The sequence below is a fragment of the Oryctolagus cuniculus genome, chromosome 3, assembly GCF_051225735.1.
Source record: "Oryctolagus cuniculus isolate XC-2025 breed Fujian yellow rabbit chromosome 3, ASM5122573v1, whole genome shotgun sequence".
NCBI lineage: Eukaryota > Metazoa > Chordata > Mammalia > Lagomorpha > Leporidae > Oryctolagus > Oryctolagus cuniculus.
Genome location: NC_142869.1, coordinates 179,862,717 through 179,879,145, shown reverse-complemented (window position 1 = coordinate 179,879,145; position 16,429 = coordinate 179,862,717). Strand labels below are relative to the sequence as shown.

Genomic DNA, 16,429 nt, shown 5'->3' with positions numbered 1-16,429 from the left:
TGGGCCATCCTCTACTGCTTTCCCAGGTCGTAGCAGAGAGCTGGACTGGAGTTGGAGCAGCCAGGTCTTGATCCGGCACTCACAGGGGATGCTGGGATTTTAGGCCAGAGTATCAACCCATTATGCCAAAGCACTGGGCCCACATTAAGACTATTAGTTGTAAAAATAGAAGGATGTTTCTAAGCAGAATACAAAACAGCAGTATGTAATCTAATTAAGAAAAATGATGTATTATGTTAAAAGATATATAAAGGTAACATTTGTTAGGGTCATATGGAAGTGACAGAAATTTTAATGTCCTAATGATTTTTCAATAAAATGTTACAAATATGAAAAATAACAATGTGAAATTATTTTTATACAGTGTTGCATAAACATTCACCAAAATTCAATTAGTCATTGAATTACTTAATAGTATAGAATTATTTATCATTTTTTTTCTTATTATCAGTTTGTGAATGATAGAGGAGCCACAGATGTAAGCCTCTGGCCTCCAGCCGTGTGTTTCCCTCTGTCCATTGCCTGGCCAACTGATTTTTTAGATGTATTTATGGGGTCAGTGTTGCGGTGAAACAAGCAGAGCTTCTGCCTGTGATGCTGCCATCCCCTATGAGTGCCGGCTCGAGATCTGGCTGCTCCACTTCTGATCCAGTTCCCTGCTGATGCTCCTTGGAGCGCAGCAGAGGATGGCCCACATGCTTGGGGCCCTGCACCTATGTGTGAGACACAGATGGAGCTCGTTACTCCTGGCTTTGGTGTGGTCCAGCCCTGGACATTGCAGCCATTTGGAGAGTGAACCAGTGGAAGGAGAAGCTCTCCCTATCTCTGTAACTCTTTTATATGAATAAATAAATCTTTTTTTAAGATATGTATTTTTATTTAGTTATTTGAAAGGCAGAGTTACAGAGGGAGGGAGAGACAAAGAGGGAGAAAATATACACAGAAGCATATTCACTGAAGTCTATTTGTGGTAGTAAAGACACTTGCAGAATACATACTGGAAACTTGAATGTCTGTCAGTAAAGTATTTATTGAATAAACTATTATATCTATAAATTGCAGTATAATAGAGAGTATCGCACATGATATTATAGAGCCACATACAGTAAATAAGCAGAAAAACATGGGGAAGGAAATATGTATAGAATGTGTTTTTCCTTGCCTAAGAAAAAGAGGGCTACTAATATCTGTGCGTTTCTATAAACAAACAATGGAGCATTAATTCATAGAGGAGTAATAAGGCAATTGTACAAATGAGACAGGGACACAAACAAAATTTTTTATGATTGTATTTTTGATTCATATGAATATTAAAATTGAATTCTAAAACAATTTCAAAAATCAAAAGTAGAATAACAAAATGAATTAACATATATGACTACTTAGTTGTATAACCATAGGGGAAGAGCTATTTTATTGGACTTCAAGGAAATGAGATTGTCTTTATATACTTAATAAAATATATCATGAGGACAAAATAAACTGAAAATGATCATCAACTGTGACAGTAGCATACTGTTTGTATTTGCATTACGATTTATGTTTTGCAGCTGTTTGTGTGTGTGTGTGTGTGAATAGATATAAGAAAATGGATCACTGTGTTAGTGTCTTAGGGAACTGGGATTTTTCATCATGTGAAAAATGAGTTACATATTTTTGAAATTAAATAAAATCTCTGTGTCCCAAATTTGAGTTTCAAGTATCTGTATGACCACCTACACATTATAAACCACCTAGCCAGAAGATATTTTTAAAGCATATGAAATAATTTTGGGTTTAGAGAAAAAGGCTCTAAATGGATTCAGAGAAAGACATTCTTTGGGTTAGTTCTCTGTACCTAAGCCGCTCTTGACATCCAACACAGCAAATGCAAAATTGATAAACAAATAAATCAAAAAGCAAAATACTAACTTGTTAAAAAATTACACTAGGGAAAAACTGATTCAACTATATGTATGACTTATCTTGAAAATCAGCTAATTTGGCCGGTGCCGCAGCTCCCTAGGCTAGTTCTCCACCTGTGGCGCCGGCACCCCAGGTTCCAATCCCGGTTGGGGCACCGGATTCTGTCCCGGTTGCTCCTCTTCCAGTCCAGCTCTCTGCTGTGGCCTGGGAAGGCAGTGGAGGATGGCCCAAGTGCTTGGGCCCTGCACCCGCATGGGAGACCAGGAGGAAGCACCTGGCTCCTGCCTTCGGATTGCCGTGGCATGACAGCTGCAGCACACCGGCTATAGAGGCCATTTGGGGGGTGAACCAATGGAAAAGGAAGACCTTTTTCTCTCTCTCTCTCTTTCTCTCTCTCTCTAACTCTGCCTGTCAAAAAAAAAAAAAAGAAAATCAGCTACTTTAAATTTTTATTTATTTCAAAGATCAACTATCTAATCTCAATCTTGAAAAAGGATGATTAGGAAAGTATTGGGAAAATTTTGAAATTAAGATTAGTTTGTTGCATCCAATGAATGATGCTTTTCATTCATTTAGAGGATGAATGTTCAGAGGTGTCTCTGACATATTCTTTCATGGGATTTTCCTCCCACTCTGGCAGGGAGGCCAGGCTATTAGCCACTTCCTTCTGGATTGGCCAGCCCCAGGCTTTAAAGAAAGGAACCAGATTCTTCTGCACTATTTCAGAAAACTTCTTCATCCATAGGTTCATCTTTCCAGCGTTGTCACTGGGATACTTGGTGATGACCTGGTAGTCAGCAAAGAGCTGGATGAATGGGTCCCACCCAAAGGCCTCCTGGAGCTGGAAAGAGAAGGACCAGGCAGAATGAAGGGTCACTAGACTTACAAAAGTCACCTCCCACCCACCACCCATGTTATATGACATGGTGATGCTTAATTATTAGCCACCTATTAATATCTCTTTCATTTTAATCAGTGATTCTGTCTCTCCATCCCTTACAGCCCATTCCAGTGGCTGGCACCATGCACTGGTCTACCACTCAGAGATGGAATTTGTGCTTGCACATTACCTGCTTTGTAGGAGGCTCCCAACAAATGCTAGTTATTTGGGGTTTTATTATTTTTCTCATTCCTAATATTAATGGTACATATAAAGATTTAAATCTGACTGAGGCTTGAATACTCTCTCATATTTTGTGGCCAAAAGATGGAAATGCATATCCAGGACTCTGGAGGTTTAGGGTTAGAAGGAGCAGATTTCTGGACCGTATTCTAAGAGAGTATGACACTGAGGAATAACAACCTTGAGAACAAAGTCAAGTGGAGTGTTCCAAATGGCACCACCACAGTTCTTTCATTCTTACTCAGTTTAGGCTATTAGAAGATGTGTAATACTAAGTATAAGCAATCGTTTATTTAAGGAGTACATTGCTAAACACCAGGGTTACAGATATGAACAAAGAAAGTAATAACTGAAGCAAAACCACGTAAGGACATGAGGGTCCTTATCATGGGGAAGGAAATAATTGTGAGAGGTCTTTAAAAGTTCATGGTAGGCTGGCGCCGCGGCTCAATATGCTAACCCTCCACCTAGCGGCGCTGGCACCCCAGGTTCCATTCCCGGTTGGGGCACCGGATTCTGTCCCGGTTGCCCCTCTTCCAGGCCAGCTCTCTGCTGTGGCCCGGGAAGGCAGTGGAGGATGACCCAAGTGCTTGGGCCTTGCACCCCATGGGAGACCAGGAGAAGCACCTGGCTCCTTGCTTCGGATCAACGCAATGCGCTGCCACAGTGCGCCAGCCGTGGCAGCCATTGGAGGGTGAACCAACGGCAAAAGGAAGACCTTTCTCTCTGTCTCTCTCTCTCACTATCCACTCTGACTGTCAAAGAAAAAAAAGTTCATGGTAAATGTGTATTAGGAAAAGTAGGCTTAAATTCCGAATTTTCTGTACCAAAATTCTCATACTGAAATCCAGGCCTTTCTGTTTGTTATTATTTGTAATGTCAGGGGAAAGCTCTTTTTGTTCTTTAACGTTAGTTTATAAATCTGTAACTGGGAGATCATGAAGATACTTGCTAAATGCATTCCACCAGGTTAGTAAGAAACGCAGAGGAAGGTTTTCAAAAAATTATGAGGCACTGTGCACGTATTACTTATTTTATAATGAAAACAAAACTCATCCAAATTTGTAATTTGTATAGGAAGATGTCATTTGAGAATCTTACTTCCCGGTCTTCCACCTACAATACCCCTTCAACATATTGATAGAATAAGGTGATACTGTGCTCAGTTAAAACGATGACTCAGGAGAAACAGGCAAAGCTATGATTCTGTCACAAGCTTGCTTAACAGAGTTAAGGAAGGATGATATATCTTTCACAATGATTCAGGCTGCAAATTTATGAGGTGGAGGAGAGGAGAGGGACATGTTTCATTATCTGTGCAATATCATTTTTAGTAGTAAAACATGAGCCACAGAGCAGCGCCACCATGCAGTGCTAGAATCCTGGGTTCAGGGTATAGAGTGCAATGTGACAAGGGAGTGAGATGTGCAGCTCGTGGGATCATCAGATGTTACAGGACTTTGGGTCCCGGTAGTCCCCACCTCCCTGCATTTGTGCTCAGTACCTGAAGATATGTTTCCAGAGCTGTCCAGGTTTCCCAGTTACTCAGAGGGGCTCCCTTATCCATGTGCATTTTGATCCTCTGCTTCCGATTTTCTGGCCTCAGAGCTTGGTGAGCCCTGTCTCTGGAGATGCCTAGAATCCCCTCATGCACATAGATAGTCCAGAGATTACAGTCGGCATCCACAGTGTGGGGATAGAACACCCACGGGGATCGCTGGAAGTTGTGGCCCACCTCATGGAGGGGACCCCAAACACCAGACCTTCTTATTCTCTTCTCATCAATGACCTCAGGCACTACTGCCAGTAGGCCCATGATGGGGTACCCAGCATGCATTAAACCTGAAGAAAGCAATAGAGTAGAAGATATGAGGTCATGTATGATGTTCTTTGTAGACGCACACATATAAATATACCCCATTGTCCCTAGGATCTGCAATATGGTGAGTAATTCTAGATTATTCAGAAGAGTATTTGACTACGCAAAACCCAAGCTTATGGCAGGTTAGTGGTCTCCTCAGGTTATCACATGAAGTTGAGCATTCTCTTCTACACTTGACCCTGAAGGACTGGTGTATGTGAAATATGACTGTGAGGATAACCATTCATTTTTTAATTTAGCTGGGTGTTATGTGTCAGTGCCCTGAGGTCTTGGGTCTTAGGAGAAAACAGTAAGATTCTCCATTCTTGAATGTAGTCTTAATCCATTTTATGGGGTCATTTTAAGATCCTGAAGATAGCAATGGGGCTCTCATTTTTTTTCAAAGCATCTAGATTTTCTCAAAAAATTTAAGATTTTTTGACTCTGCTTTAAATTACTGTGCATCCACCCACTACCACTTCTCATGGCAAACTCTGACCCCATTCAATTCTTGTATCTTCCTGAAGCCACAATTGTTTGTTCTGCACTTGGTTCATTTCACCCTACCTGTGACACCTCTCTTTTGGAAGATCTAGGTGATAATTCACTGTTTACATTGGAAAATGGTTCACAGGCTCCTAAGGATCTTCACACAGTGTTTCCTCCACTGGTCCCAGTGGTAATTCAACTCCATGTCTTCAGTTGGAAGAGAAAGTCTCAGCGCATTCCCCTAGAACACTCACCTATTGAGATCTGCACGTCAGTAACAATCCTCTCTGGCCTGCGGTAGGGGAAAGGCTCAGAGGCCAACTTGGCTGCAGCCTGCATCATCTCATCCCAGAGCCGCAGCAGAGACTCTGGATTATTTACAGACTTGAGGTTTTCAGTCGGCACCGTCAGGATGATGTTGTCTGTGGCCAGCTCGCCCCAGGGAGCTGGATTTCCTTGCAGAGAGCGCTTCCACTCCTCCTGGGATGTCTTCCCTGGAAAAAAGTTTCCATAGCCTGCTCCACTCCACTTTCCTAGGCTTCATGATAGCCCTCTGCCTTGCTGAGGGACAGCCTGGTAACTCATTAACTTTCTTGTTGCATCCTCCTCTCAAGTCCTTGACTTGCCCACTCCACCTGGGAAATCTCCCAAAGTAGTGTGTCCACATTGCCCAGCCCGCTTGCAGCCCTCCAGCCTCACCCTCTTCTTCCTCTCAGTCCCCACCCTCCTTCCCAACCAGCCCACTCTCCATCCCACACCTGCCTCTTCCCCGAGTCCCCACCTGAACTGGAACCCCCTACTCACCCAGCTTGAAGTATGGAGCCCGCACTGCCCCACTGATGGTGACCCGCACAGTGCCCAGGTTGTACTTCCGTGGCACAAGGATGTAGAGGAGGCCTCCCCAGAGCCAGGAGATGCTTTTGTTTGTTTCGTTTAAGTAGTACTGGTATGTCATCAGAGGGGGGCGGTAGTAGGTGCTCGCTGCACCTATGTCATCCGTGTGGCAGCCAATCTGTACCTGTCAGTGAGAGCCCACCAAGGGTGGAGGAAAGGGGTCATGATGGTGAGGATTGGCAGTGTGTCTGTGTTTTAGTGTCACGTGTGTTGTCCTGCCTTGCCCGAAGCATGGAGGGCAGAGAGAAGCTCCACAGAATGAGTAATGTGAGTAATGCAGGATTCACTCAGCCACTTCCACAGGGCATTCCCTAAAGACCATCATTTTTCCTTGTTCTCTATAGAATTCAGGAGTCTTCTCTTTGATTTAAACAAAGTGAGTCCCCAGGTAAATGTTGACCCAATGCAGATACTGATTATGCCTCAGGTATTTCCTGTAGGTCTGCAACCTCTCTCTGTGTCTGATAAGTAATTTCTATATCTATAATAGGGTTGTGGCTTGTTCAGCGTCTCGATCCTGTTTCAGATCCTACAGAAAGGATTAAAGGAAAAGTCTTGATATTGGATCAAAAGAAGAGAAAAGCAAGCACTTCTTGAACCTTTGTTATGCGTGAGGTTCTGCTTGGTATTACGGATTCTGCACCCCACCTGCTGCTCATAGCAAGTCTCTGCTTTGCTGAGACAAATTTCTTCATATGTAGAATGAAAGTGGCACCTGCTCTCTGTTTGGTGTTTTTGTTAGAGAATTGAAAAGAACTTACTTCAAGTAGAAGTCAACATGCTGAGGACATGGCAAAAATTAATGTCCTGGAGGGCGGAATGCCTTACCTTCAGTTTTGCAGCAACAGCGTTCTCGGGCACTGTCACTTTTGCAGTTCGTCCCTCAGGTAAGTAGAGTCCGGTGCTTACCCAGGAATCTCTGTTGTCTGGTAAGAATCATGGGAAAGGTTGAGCTCTTCCCATCTCCCTTGTCTCCATCTTGACCCAGAATCCCACAGTCCCTCCCAGAGCTATTGCATCTATAGGGCACACCTTAAAAGTTCCTAGGAAATGACATAGGTGGTTATCCTGAGGGGAGTAACTTCTGGAATGCTGCCGAATCAGCCAGCCACCATCCACATGCCCCCTTACCCAGCCCCAGCTCTGCTGTCCTCCATTCCATACCTGTGGTGATCTCAATGCTGACAGGAGATTCCGTGGAAGGGAGGGGGGAGTTATCACCAACCAAGAGAGAGATGGGCGTTCCAGATTTGAAGAGCTCTCGGGCCCAGGCTGTCAGGAGATCCTGAGGGCTGGCCCTGCTGATGGGGTTTCCTTTATCCACAGTGGGCAAGCCCTTTTGTTTGATCATTTTCAGGATGATTTGGTGCACGGACTCATAGATGGGAATCCCATTGTGTGGGATTCGAAACATATTGGAGATATCTTTTTTTAGCTTCTCCAGCCAGGTCTTCTCTAACACCTTTCCCTTGTTGAACAGCATGGATTCAAATTGGGGTAGAACTTTTCGGATGTGGTAATTCAACATCTCTGGCTTAGGGACTGGGAAGCGGCCTTTATTGCCTGACTCAATTAAAATGCCAAGACCAACACGCTTAAGGAACCTGTTACTTGGATACTGAATCATATAGTTGGAATCTGGGTTATCATAACTCCAGTACCAGGCCTGGCTGCCTATCAGTATCCCTCCACCTTCTGCAACAAAGTCCTCCACCTTCCTGGCATTCACGTTGTGGAGTGAGGCACAGCAGTAGACGCTCAAGTCGTGGGTTGGAAGGGTGGTGCTGGTCCACTCCACGTCGTGTTTTGTTAACAAGTTGCCCAAAGCTTTCACTTGTGGACTCACCCCAACCTTCCCCTTCTGCTGCCCTTTCAGCCAGCGTACAGCGTTGATCAAAAACTTTGCCATGTTGCTTTCAAATACCATGCTCTCATGGCCACACAGCACCACACGACCATGGCCATAGCGGGCAGCTGCTAGAAAGCAGTTTAGAGAGCTGTCCAGCCCCAGGGGAAAGGCCAGGGGCCCGTGCACCAGCAGGTATGAGGGGATTCCCCCTCTGTTGAGGTCCAGTTCCGTGATGCCTTCCAGGAGCTGCTTCTGATCCTGCCTGAAGTTCTCCCCGCACCTGCAAAAGAGACATTTCCCGTGTTAGTGGCCTTTGGAGAGGTGAGTGTAGAAAAGTGCAGAAGAGAGCACCGAAAACCTGAGCTCATATAGTAGAAAACATCAAAGAGGAAGCTCAGGAGATTGATATTTAAATTTTACTAGTTGTTGCTTATTCTCCAATAATTTCCATTTTACACATAACTCTGTCCCAGATCTCAATATGTTTAAAACAATCTAGATAAATAGACTCAATAGTTTAATCTTTAGATATTGGTGGCCCAAAATACACAAGAATGTTTTGAAAATGTTAAGTGATTTAACATGTCAATGTGGAGATGAGTTTGTTTTCTCAGTTATCAAAACTCATTCCAAAGCTGCAGCAACAAGAGCAGCTGGGTTGATGGAGAATTACACAAATAGACCAGTACTTCAGTGGAGAGAGTTGTAAAACAATTGCATACACATAAGGAAACTTATGTGGAAAAATACGCTTTAAAATTAGTGAGGAAAAATATTGATTTTTCAATAACTTGTGCTGTAATAATTGACCATACATTTGTTAAAATCTATGTGATTTATGGAAAATAGCTATTGCATTAAATATGTAAATATAAGTCATCCAACAATTAAAGTACTAGAAGAAACTTAGGAAAATTCTGTAAGAAATTTGTAATGAGAAAAGATTTTCTAAACAATAAAAAATATGGGGCAGGCACCGTGGCATGCCAGGTACAGCCGCTGCCTGCAGTGCTGGCATCCCATATGGGCACTGGTTTCAGTCCTGGCTGCTCCACTTCCGATCCAGCTCTCTGCTATGGCCTGGGGAAGCAGTGGAAGATGGCTCCAGTCTTTGGGCCCCTGCACCCACATGGGAGACCTGGAGGAAGCTCCTATCTCGTGGCTTTGGATTTGCACAGCTCCAGCCGTTGTGGCCATCTTGGGGAGTGAACCGTTGGATTGAAGACTTCCCTCTCTATCTACCTCTGCCTCATTGTAGCTCTGCCTTTCAAATGGATAGAAGAATCTTTAAACAAATGTTATGAAGGAAAAAGATGGACAAGTTGAATCAAAACAGATATAAAACATATGCAAAACCAAAAACAAAGTTAACAATTAATGGAAGGAGACACATTTGCAACATGTTCTTCAAAACTGTTCATGTAAAATCTGTATTTTTAAAAAATTATGCGTGAGTACAAAAAAATTTTGTACCATGATAAAGTCATATCTTAATTCTATTTTCCAGAAAAGTTTTGAACTATCTTTATATAGGATAGTAATAGAACTTAATAATCCATAAGAAAAAGGTGAAAGCTAAATACAAAAAAAAGATAAAGGACACAAACATTTTAAGATGAAACATAAATGACCAAAAACATGTAAAAATGCCCTGTGCCTTTAAATCAGAGAAATAGAAATCAAATGATATTTTCACATTCCATATTGAAAAAGTATTAAACATAAATTCATAATGTTTAGTATTAGCCATGGCCTGGAGGTATTGTTTTGGTAAGAGTGCCATTTTGTACAACATTCTAACTAACAATTTGTCATTATCATTCACTTCAGGAGCAAATTTTTTGAACTAGCTACACATCTTTTTGGAACTGTATGTTCAAACACTCTAGAACTTGTATGGAATAACATGTAACTATGTAAATTTTGAACTTTCAATAACAACAAATGTCTATGTGTGCCAAAGAATAAGGCAAATACCTGTGTACAGGACACTTAGGGAAATACCAAGAACTTTCATGTGCTAGCTTGTGATTCAAATCTGAGAGGTTGCAGTTCATTTAAGCCAATGTTTTTGTCTTATTTTTCTCTAATCTTTACAGAGAAAAGGGATTCTTCTCCACTTTGGATGGAGAATTATGAGTCTTACCTTGACCTTTTTACCATAAAATTTTTCCATTTCAATTTAAAGAAAACCCTCCTCCCGATGGTTCCTGGGGAGAGAAGGTCCTGATGTGCACCTGTATACTATGAGTGTTGCATTTTTCCTGATGTTGCCAGAACACACACCCTCAATTTCATTCACTCATTAATTGAGTGTTTATTAAGCACCTACCACGTCAGGTATTGCACTGTGTGTTAGTAATATGATATCAAGCAAAACAGAAATTTCTTTTCTTCCATGAACATTGTAGACTTGTTCCCTTTCTACCAGTGTCTTTCTGAGACTGAATCTAGGGGAATAACAGGATGTGAACCAAAAAGTATACCCTACATTCTAAGTACTTAATACTCAAGCCATAATAGAGAGTGAGCAAGCATACTGATCCTTGACAAACACAGGTCATTTTTATGCTTGTGTTTGTAGTTTGTAGCGATCCTGTTTCATAGTGGCCATTTTCTCCTCTGCAAGACTGAAAGCTCTTAAAAATGGGGGACAAGCCTGCTTTTTAACTTGGATCAGACTTCCCTTATAAGAATCATCACTCACGTGACATGGAATGAGATGGTTGGCACTGTCTCAGAGACAACCCACTGCCTTCTGTCCACACTGGAGTCTGTGAAGTACACGCCAGCCACGCTTGTCACCCGGTTTCCAGGGAACTCAGAGAGCACCTTATCACTGCCATGCTTCTCAACCCAACTCTGGGCATGACCCCCGATGAGCAGGCCCCCTCCTCGTTTTACAAACTGGATCAGCTTCTCAGTCATGCTGTCATCATAGGCATTGGTGCAGTAAACCCCCATGGACTCGCCTGGTTCCAACTGAACCCGTGCCTTAACCCCAGCATCCTGCAAGAGTTTTACTAGTGATTCCAGGGAGGGGTTCACTCCAATGGAGGCTTCAGGGGAGGGACAGAGCCAGGACACAACATTGACAAGAAATGGAGCCAAGGGAGCATGAATCAGGTACTCCTCATGGGCCACCACCACGAGGCGGCCTTGGCCAAAGGAGGAGGCAGCAATGACCACACGGCCCTCCTCATTCACCATCACTGGGAAGGTGGCTTCTCCAATGAGAAGGAGTTCAGAAGGGAGGGGCTCTGGGGGGATATTCCAGCTTCTCACTCCATTCACAAGGACCTGAAAGGCAGCAGCAGGAGTGGTTGCCATGGTCTTCCAGGTTCTGCAAGGAAAGCAAAGACTAAGGATGGTCAACACATCAAAAAGTGAATAAAACAAGAGTTCACGTCTTTTCCGTAGTGGCTTGCCCAGTAGTGCCTATAGAAATTCTCATGTAATATATAGTAACCTCTCCATTCATTTTTCAAGCTCTAGAATTATATTCCCTTCCATGGATGCTTCATATTCACCAACCCAAATCTTCTCCATTGCTCTGTCCTCCACTGGCTATGCCTTCTTCTCCATGGACCTCCCTGCTGCATATCAGAGAGTGCATTTGCACTTGTCCTGCATTTCTAACAGCTATAATTGATCCCAGTTGTTTATTGCTGGCCTAGACTTCCCTAATGGGCATAAATCCTTTATTTTGATCAGAATGTGGAATATTACAGTAGCAGCTGTCTCTCTCTGGAGGAAACTGAACTTTGCCTCCTCAGTGTTTATTCTTTGAGAAAATATTCAAGCTTCCATTTCCCATTTGTATAGGGAACATACTCTAAACCTCCAAGGGGTTTCATGTGAAGATGGACAGAATTAACACAGGCCAAAGTTTGCTCTGAGATTGGCACCTTATGATATCAGAATAGAATTATTGCACTTTATCATTCCTATTGATTTCTCAGAAGAATAGAGGACATTATAGGCTGAGAATCATGATTGTTTTTCTCCTCCCTCCTCTTGGAATACCCATTTTTCGTAAAGTTTGTCCAGTATCTTTGGTTTCTGTTCATATTGTCATTAAGCAGGCTCAGGATCTAGGTGCTGCATGCTTAGGCTAAATCATTCTGGAATCCTCAATTCTCCCATTAACACTCTTGAAGAGAAAACCACAAAGCTTTGCCACAAGTGAAGATGAGCCCCTCTTTCAGCCTGGTGGTAGAGATTTGGGATCAGAGTCTTTTCCACTCCTCTTTTATTAGCTCTCTAAATAAAGGCTCTGTTCTATTGGAAATCAGAGCAGGACTTACAGTTTTAGTCTCTGTGAGGTTATCTTCTATATATTTCTATGCTTTCCCTCCCTTACCTTTTGCTAACTCTCATTACTAAAACTGTAAATATCTAGAAGAAGGCACATGAAGCAGTTTCTGTGTTTATTTTGAAGACGTAGTCTCTTTTGGAGAAGGTGTGAGCATGAAGCACAGTCTGGTCCATTTTGAGGCCCAGAAGTGGGGGAGTGTACCATTGAGAAGCAGCTCTGCTGACTCGGTGATCTGACCCAACAGCACCTTTCCAACTCCTGAGGTTGATGATGACAGGAGAGAATGCAAACTTGCTTTTGACAAGCAAGAGGACTAGGCAAGTTGTTCTAATTTCAGTGCTAACCTAGTCTCAGTGAGCTAGAGTGGGTGATTGTTTTTCCAGTTAAGGAATCTGGTTACTTCTCTGCAAATGTCCTCATTAAGGTGGGAAGGCATGTTCTGGGGGTGACACTAGAAAAGTCTGTGTACTCCAAATAGAAAACCTAGATCCAGACACCAGAGACCCCTTCCCAGCACGGTTGTCCTAGCTTAAGGTAGCAGCAGAGACACCAGACATCAATGAACCATGGTTTTTCAAAATGTGGACATCTCAGCTGCCAGGCAGTCTGGGCCAGGGACCAGAGGAGCCGTAGGAACTACAGCAAAACTCTTAGGTGGGATTGAAGGATCTCCAGGGATTAGCGGACAGTGATTTTCCTGCTGGTTCAAGAGCAAGTAGTAGTAGAATTGCTTTGGTTGAAGCAGATATGCTATGTGACATTTCTTTCCCTCTGGAGGATGTAGAATAAAGTTCATGAGAACAAAGTTGTGCTCCTTGACACTCTGTGAGCCAACTGAATGATGTTGTAGCCACAAAGCCTGAACAGAGAGTCCTCTCCAGTATTCCATATGTAATTAAAATGCAAACTGTGGACTAAATAGAAAAGCAATACAAACATACTGCATCCCTGAATCTCTAGCTACTTCTGAGAGTAAATCACATGAAATTAAACTCTTTGTGTGATATGACCTAAGGAGCACACACTGGGCATGAACAAAAGAGAGAACCAGATACAAAGAAAACCAAGAACCAATGAGACAAACAGCGAGGGATCACTGCTTATGCAGTCTCTTCCCCAGGGCTCAAGGCAAGGCCATTCACTATGTCTTTCACAAGTGAAAGAACTCAATAGCTCACATACCTTCCATGGAATGCAATTTGAAAGTTTGAAGACTGATTGTCAACTCTGAGTCTCAGGTTGAATTGTGATTCCCAATACTACATTATTGAGAGCAGGAGGGGTCTTTGAGAGCCAATTATGTCCCAATAACAATTAATGCCTTTCTCAGAGTCCTGGCGAGTCTTGTTCTACTGGGACTGGATTAATTATTGAGAGCAGATTTCCATCAAGCAGGTCCTCTCCTCCTGATCTCTCTGTGCACACTAGTCAACATTCCATCTTTTCCACAGAAGGTCAAATAGCATGTGGCCCCTATTAGCTGGGCCACCCAACTTTGAACTTTGTAGCCTCAAAAACTGGGGGCTTACAGAAACCTCTTTTCTACATAAATAGCCTGGGAATCTTGTTATAGCTATAGAAAACAGACTAAGAAACCCTGTTGCTACAAGCCCTTGGCACCCAACTCCCAGCTCCTTACATAAGGAGAGGGCTCTACTAACATCTCCCACACTCTGTCCATGCTACGTAGTGGGAAACTCACCTTCTGTTCACAGTCAGAGCAGCTCACCAGGACGTCTCCAGATATGGCTCAGGTCTTCTTGCAGGGAGCGAGATGTCTGCAGAATGCATGTGTGGATTGTCTACAGGCCTTATTTTAGGGAAGACAGTGAGATTATCTTTCAGTATATCCTTCTTCCTGCTTCCTTTTGGGAGGGTGGGGCTTGGTTGGGAGACTTCCTTGAATACTGAAGGACACTCCAGTGGTGCTTGTTAAAAAACATTATGTAATTTCATTTCTCTGTATTTTGAATAAGAGTGTCATATCTAAAAGGGTCACAATTTTTAAATTTTTAATGATTTAAAATGGAATATCAAATAAAAGATCATTTTTTGCCCTGTGTTGTAATTATTTTGCAAAATTGAAGTATATATGCTTTAATTTCTGGGAGCAGCATGTGTGTGAGTTAATGGGATGTGTTTCACCTTATGATACCTTTGAATTTCTAAGTGGTCTTCTTGTAATGAATTCTGGGCAGCTCTTTCAGGGTCTGGTGTGTAACCCAGACTTCAGTGATTTAGACCCTAAGATCTTCCCAGGCCCTTCCAGTGCTCTCCAGGTGTCTGCTTTATGCTGTGCAGGAGGGTATTGCCCTGTGGTTAGCAAGGGGTCATCACAGTCATGACAAATCTTCTGTCACATTAAGTGGGAGCCATGGATAAATGTTAATAGCATAGGCATTAACAAAATGAGCAAAAGCAGTGAGGTCTGCAATCATTCTGGGCTGGTTCCTCAAGAGAGGGTCCTTGGAGGAGGCTCATTCGCTAGGCTCTCATCTTGGCTTTGATCCTGGGATGGGAAATTGGAATGTTGCTACTGGCTAGATAGAGCTGGACTGGACGTGATGAGTTGGACGACTTTCTCTCTGGTGAGAGTCACAAAGTCATGGACCCTGTTGTGGAGTAATGCAAGCTACCGTTGTGATCTTGCTCAGGTGGCTGGTGTCAGTGCTGGTTATTTGAGTAAAGTTCTAATTCTAAAGGTCAATTCATCAAGACTTGCATTTTCAATTTCCATCCACTTTTCGCTTTGATCCATTCATTAGTTCATAGACAGTGTGCCTAGTGGTTAACTTGATTAATGAATGTTTTCCTCTTAGCTATTTGTATGATATTAAGCACACAAGGTTTATGAAGATATCTGTTAAGTTTTCATTAGTGTGCTTTTGAATTGATGACAACATCTGGAAAAGTTTTTGATAGTTCTTTTCTCTAAAGACTGTCTACTGTAGGACGAGGTCATAGTAAGAATTAAACCCTCTTCTTGAGTAAATATGGAAGGAAGATTTACTGCTGGAAAGTGCACATCCGTGAAAGTTAGTATTAGAGAAAAAGAAAAAGGACTGATAGTAAGTGGAGCTGAACATCATCTTAGGAAAATAGTAGTAGCATAATACATCCGCCCAAAAGGTGAGGAATGAAAAGATGAAGCTAAGTTTAGATATTGTTTAAATTTAAAGAAAGTGGAAATGCACAAACTCAAAACAGGTTTTTTGAAAAGACAAACTTCTGATGAGTTTGGTCAAGGGGAAAAAAAGGTTTGAGAGAAGAAACACATATCTAATACCAGGAATGCAGGAAGAAGAAAATGACACAATACAGTGATTAAATAATAATGCAAGGGTGCTATAAACACTAAGCTGCTACATTTAAAAATTCAGATGAAAATAGAGTATGGAAAAGTATAACTTTCCAAACTGAACTGGGAAGAAAGTTAAATGAAAATTCTGTGACTACCAATAATATATTATCAGTAAATACAATAAATCTCTCCCATAAAAAATCTGAGACACAATGTCTGATGAGATTTTTTCCTAATATTCAAGGAACAAATAATTTCATTCTTCTGAGATGCTTCCAAAGCAAGTAAAAAGATGGAAGGCTAAATAACATCTTATGAAAAAGGATGTGACTTTCGTTTCCATACAAGACAAGGATACTAAAAAGGAAAACTACAGGACAGTCTAATCCATAAACGTAGCTGTGAAAAGCCCAAGAACAAAACAATGCTGCATTCATAAACCATATCATTTTTTGTATCGTAAAGTGCATGACTAGTTGGGTTACTACCCTGACTCAATATTTGTTTAACATTAGAATGACTTCATAATGTTAATAGATTAAAGAAGAAAAATCATGATCATTTCAGTAGCTGAACCAATGCTTTTTATTAAACCCAATGTTTATTGAAAAAAGTTAGAAAATAAAAAATGAAACAAACTTTCCTGGGTGATAATGAATATCCGATGTTATGTATCATAATTCAATAAT

General features: G+C 42.1%; 1 protein-coding gene across 2 annotated transcripts; it reads right to left on the bottom strand.

The window, feature by feature from the left end:
* Positions 1 to 1,020: 1,020 nt before the first annotated feature.
* Positions 1,021 to 14,277, bottom strand: LOC100358606 (TRPM8 channel-associated factor 3-like). 2 transcript variants are annotated; one of them, XM_089329598.1, is made up of 8 exons: positions 14,142 to 14,277; positions 10,829 to 11,464; positions 7,437 to 8,401; positions 7,101 to 7,198; positions 6,183 to 6,396; positions 5,633 to 5,872; positions 4,533 to 4,870; positions 1,021 to 2,746 (listed from the first exon to the last, which is right to left on the bottom strand). In XM_089329598.1, exons 2-8 carry the CDS (start codon positions 11,449 to 11,451, stop codon positions 2,474 to 2,476), a joined length of 2,751 nt encoding a protein of 916 aa, XP_089185724.1. In that variant the 5' UTR covers positions 11,452 to 11,464; positions 14,142 to 14,277; the 3' UTR covers positions 1,021 to 2,473. The 2 variants fall into 2 exon arrangements, with proteins under 2 accessions (XP_089185724.1, XP_089185725.1); XM_089329599.1 differs by lacking the exon at positions 5,633 to 5,872.
* Positions 14,278 to 16,429: the final 2,152 nt, after the last annotated feature.

Coding starts and splice junctions, on each gene's coding strand:
- LOC100358606 (XM_089329598.1), bottom strand. CDS start 11,451: ATGGCAACCACTCCTGCTGCTGCCTTTCAGGTCCTTGTGAATGGAGTG. Junction 7,199..7,436: donor CAGCATTGAGATCACCACAG/GTATGGAATGGA, acceptor GATTCTTACCAG/ACAACAGAGATTCCTGGGTA. Junction 2,747..4,532: donor CTCTGGAAACATATCTTCAG/GTACTGAGCACA, acceptor TTCTCTTTCCAG/CTCCAGGAGGCCTTTGGGTG.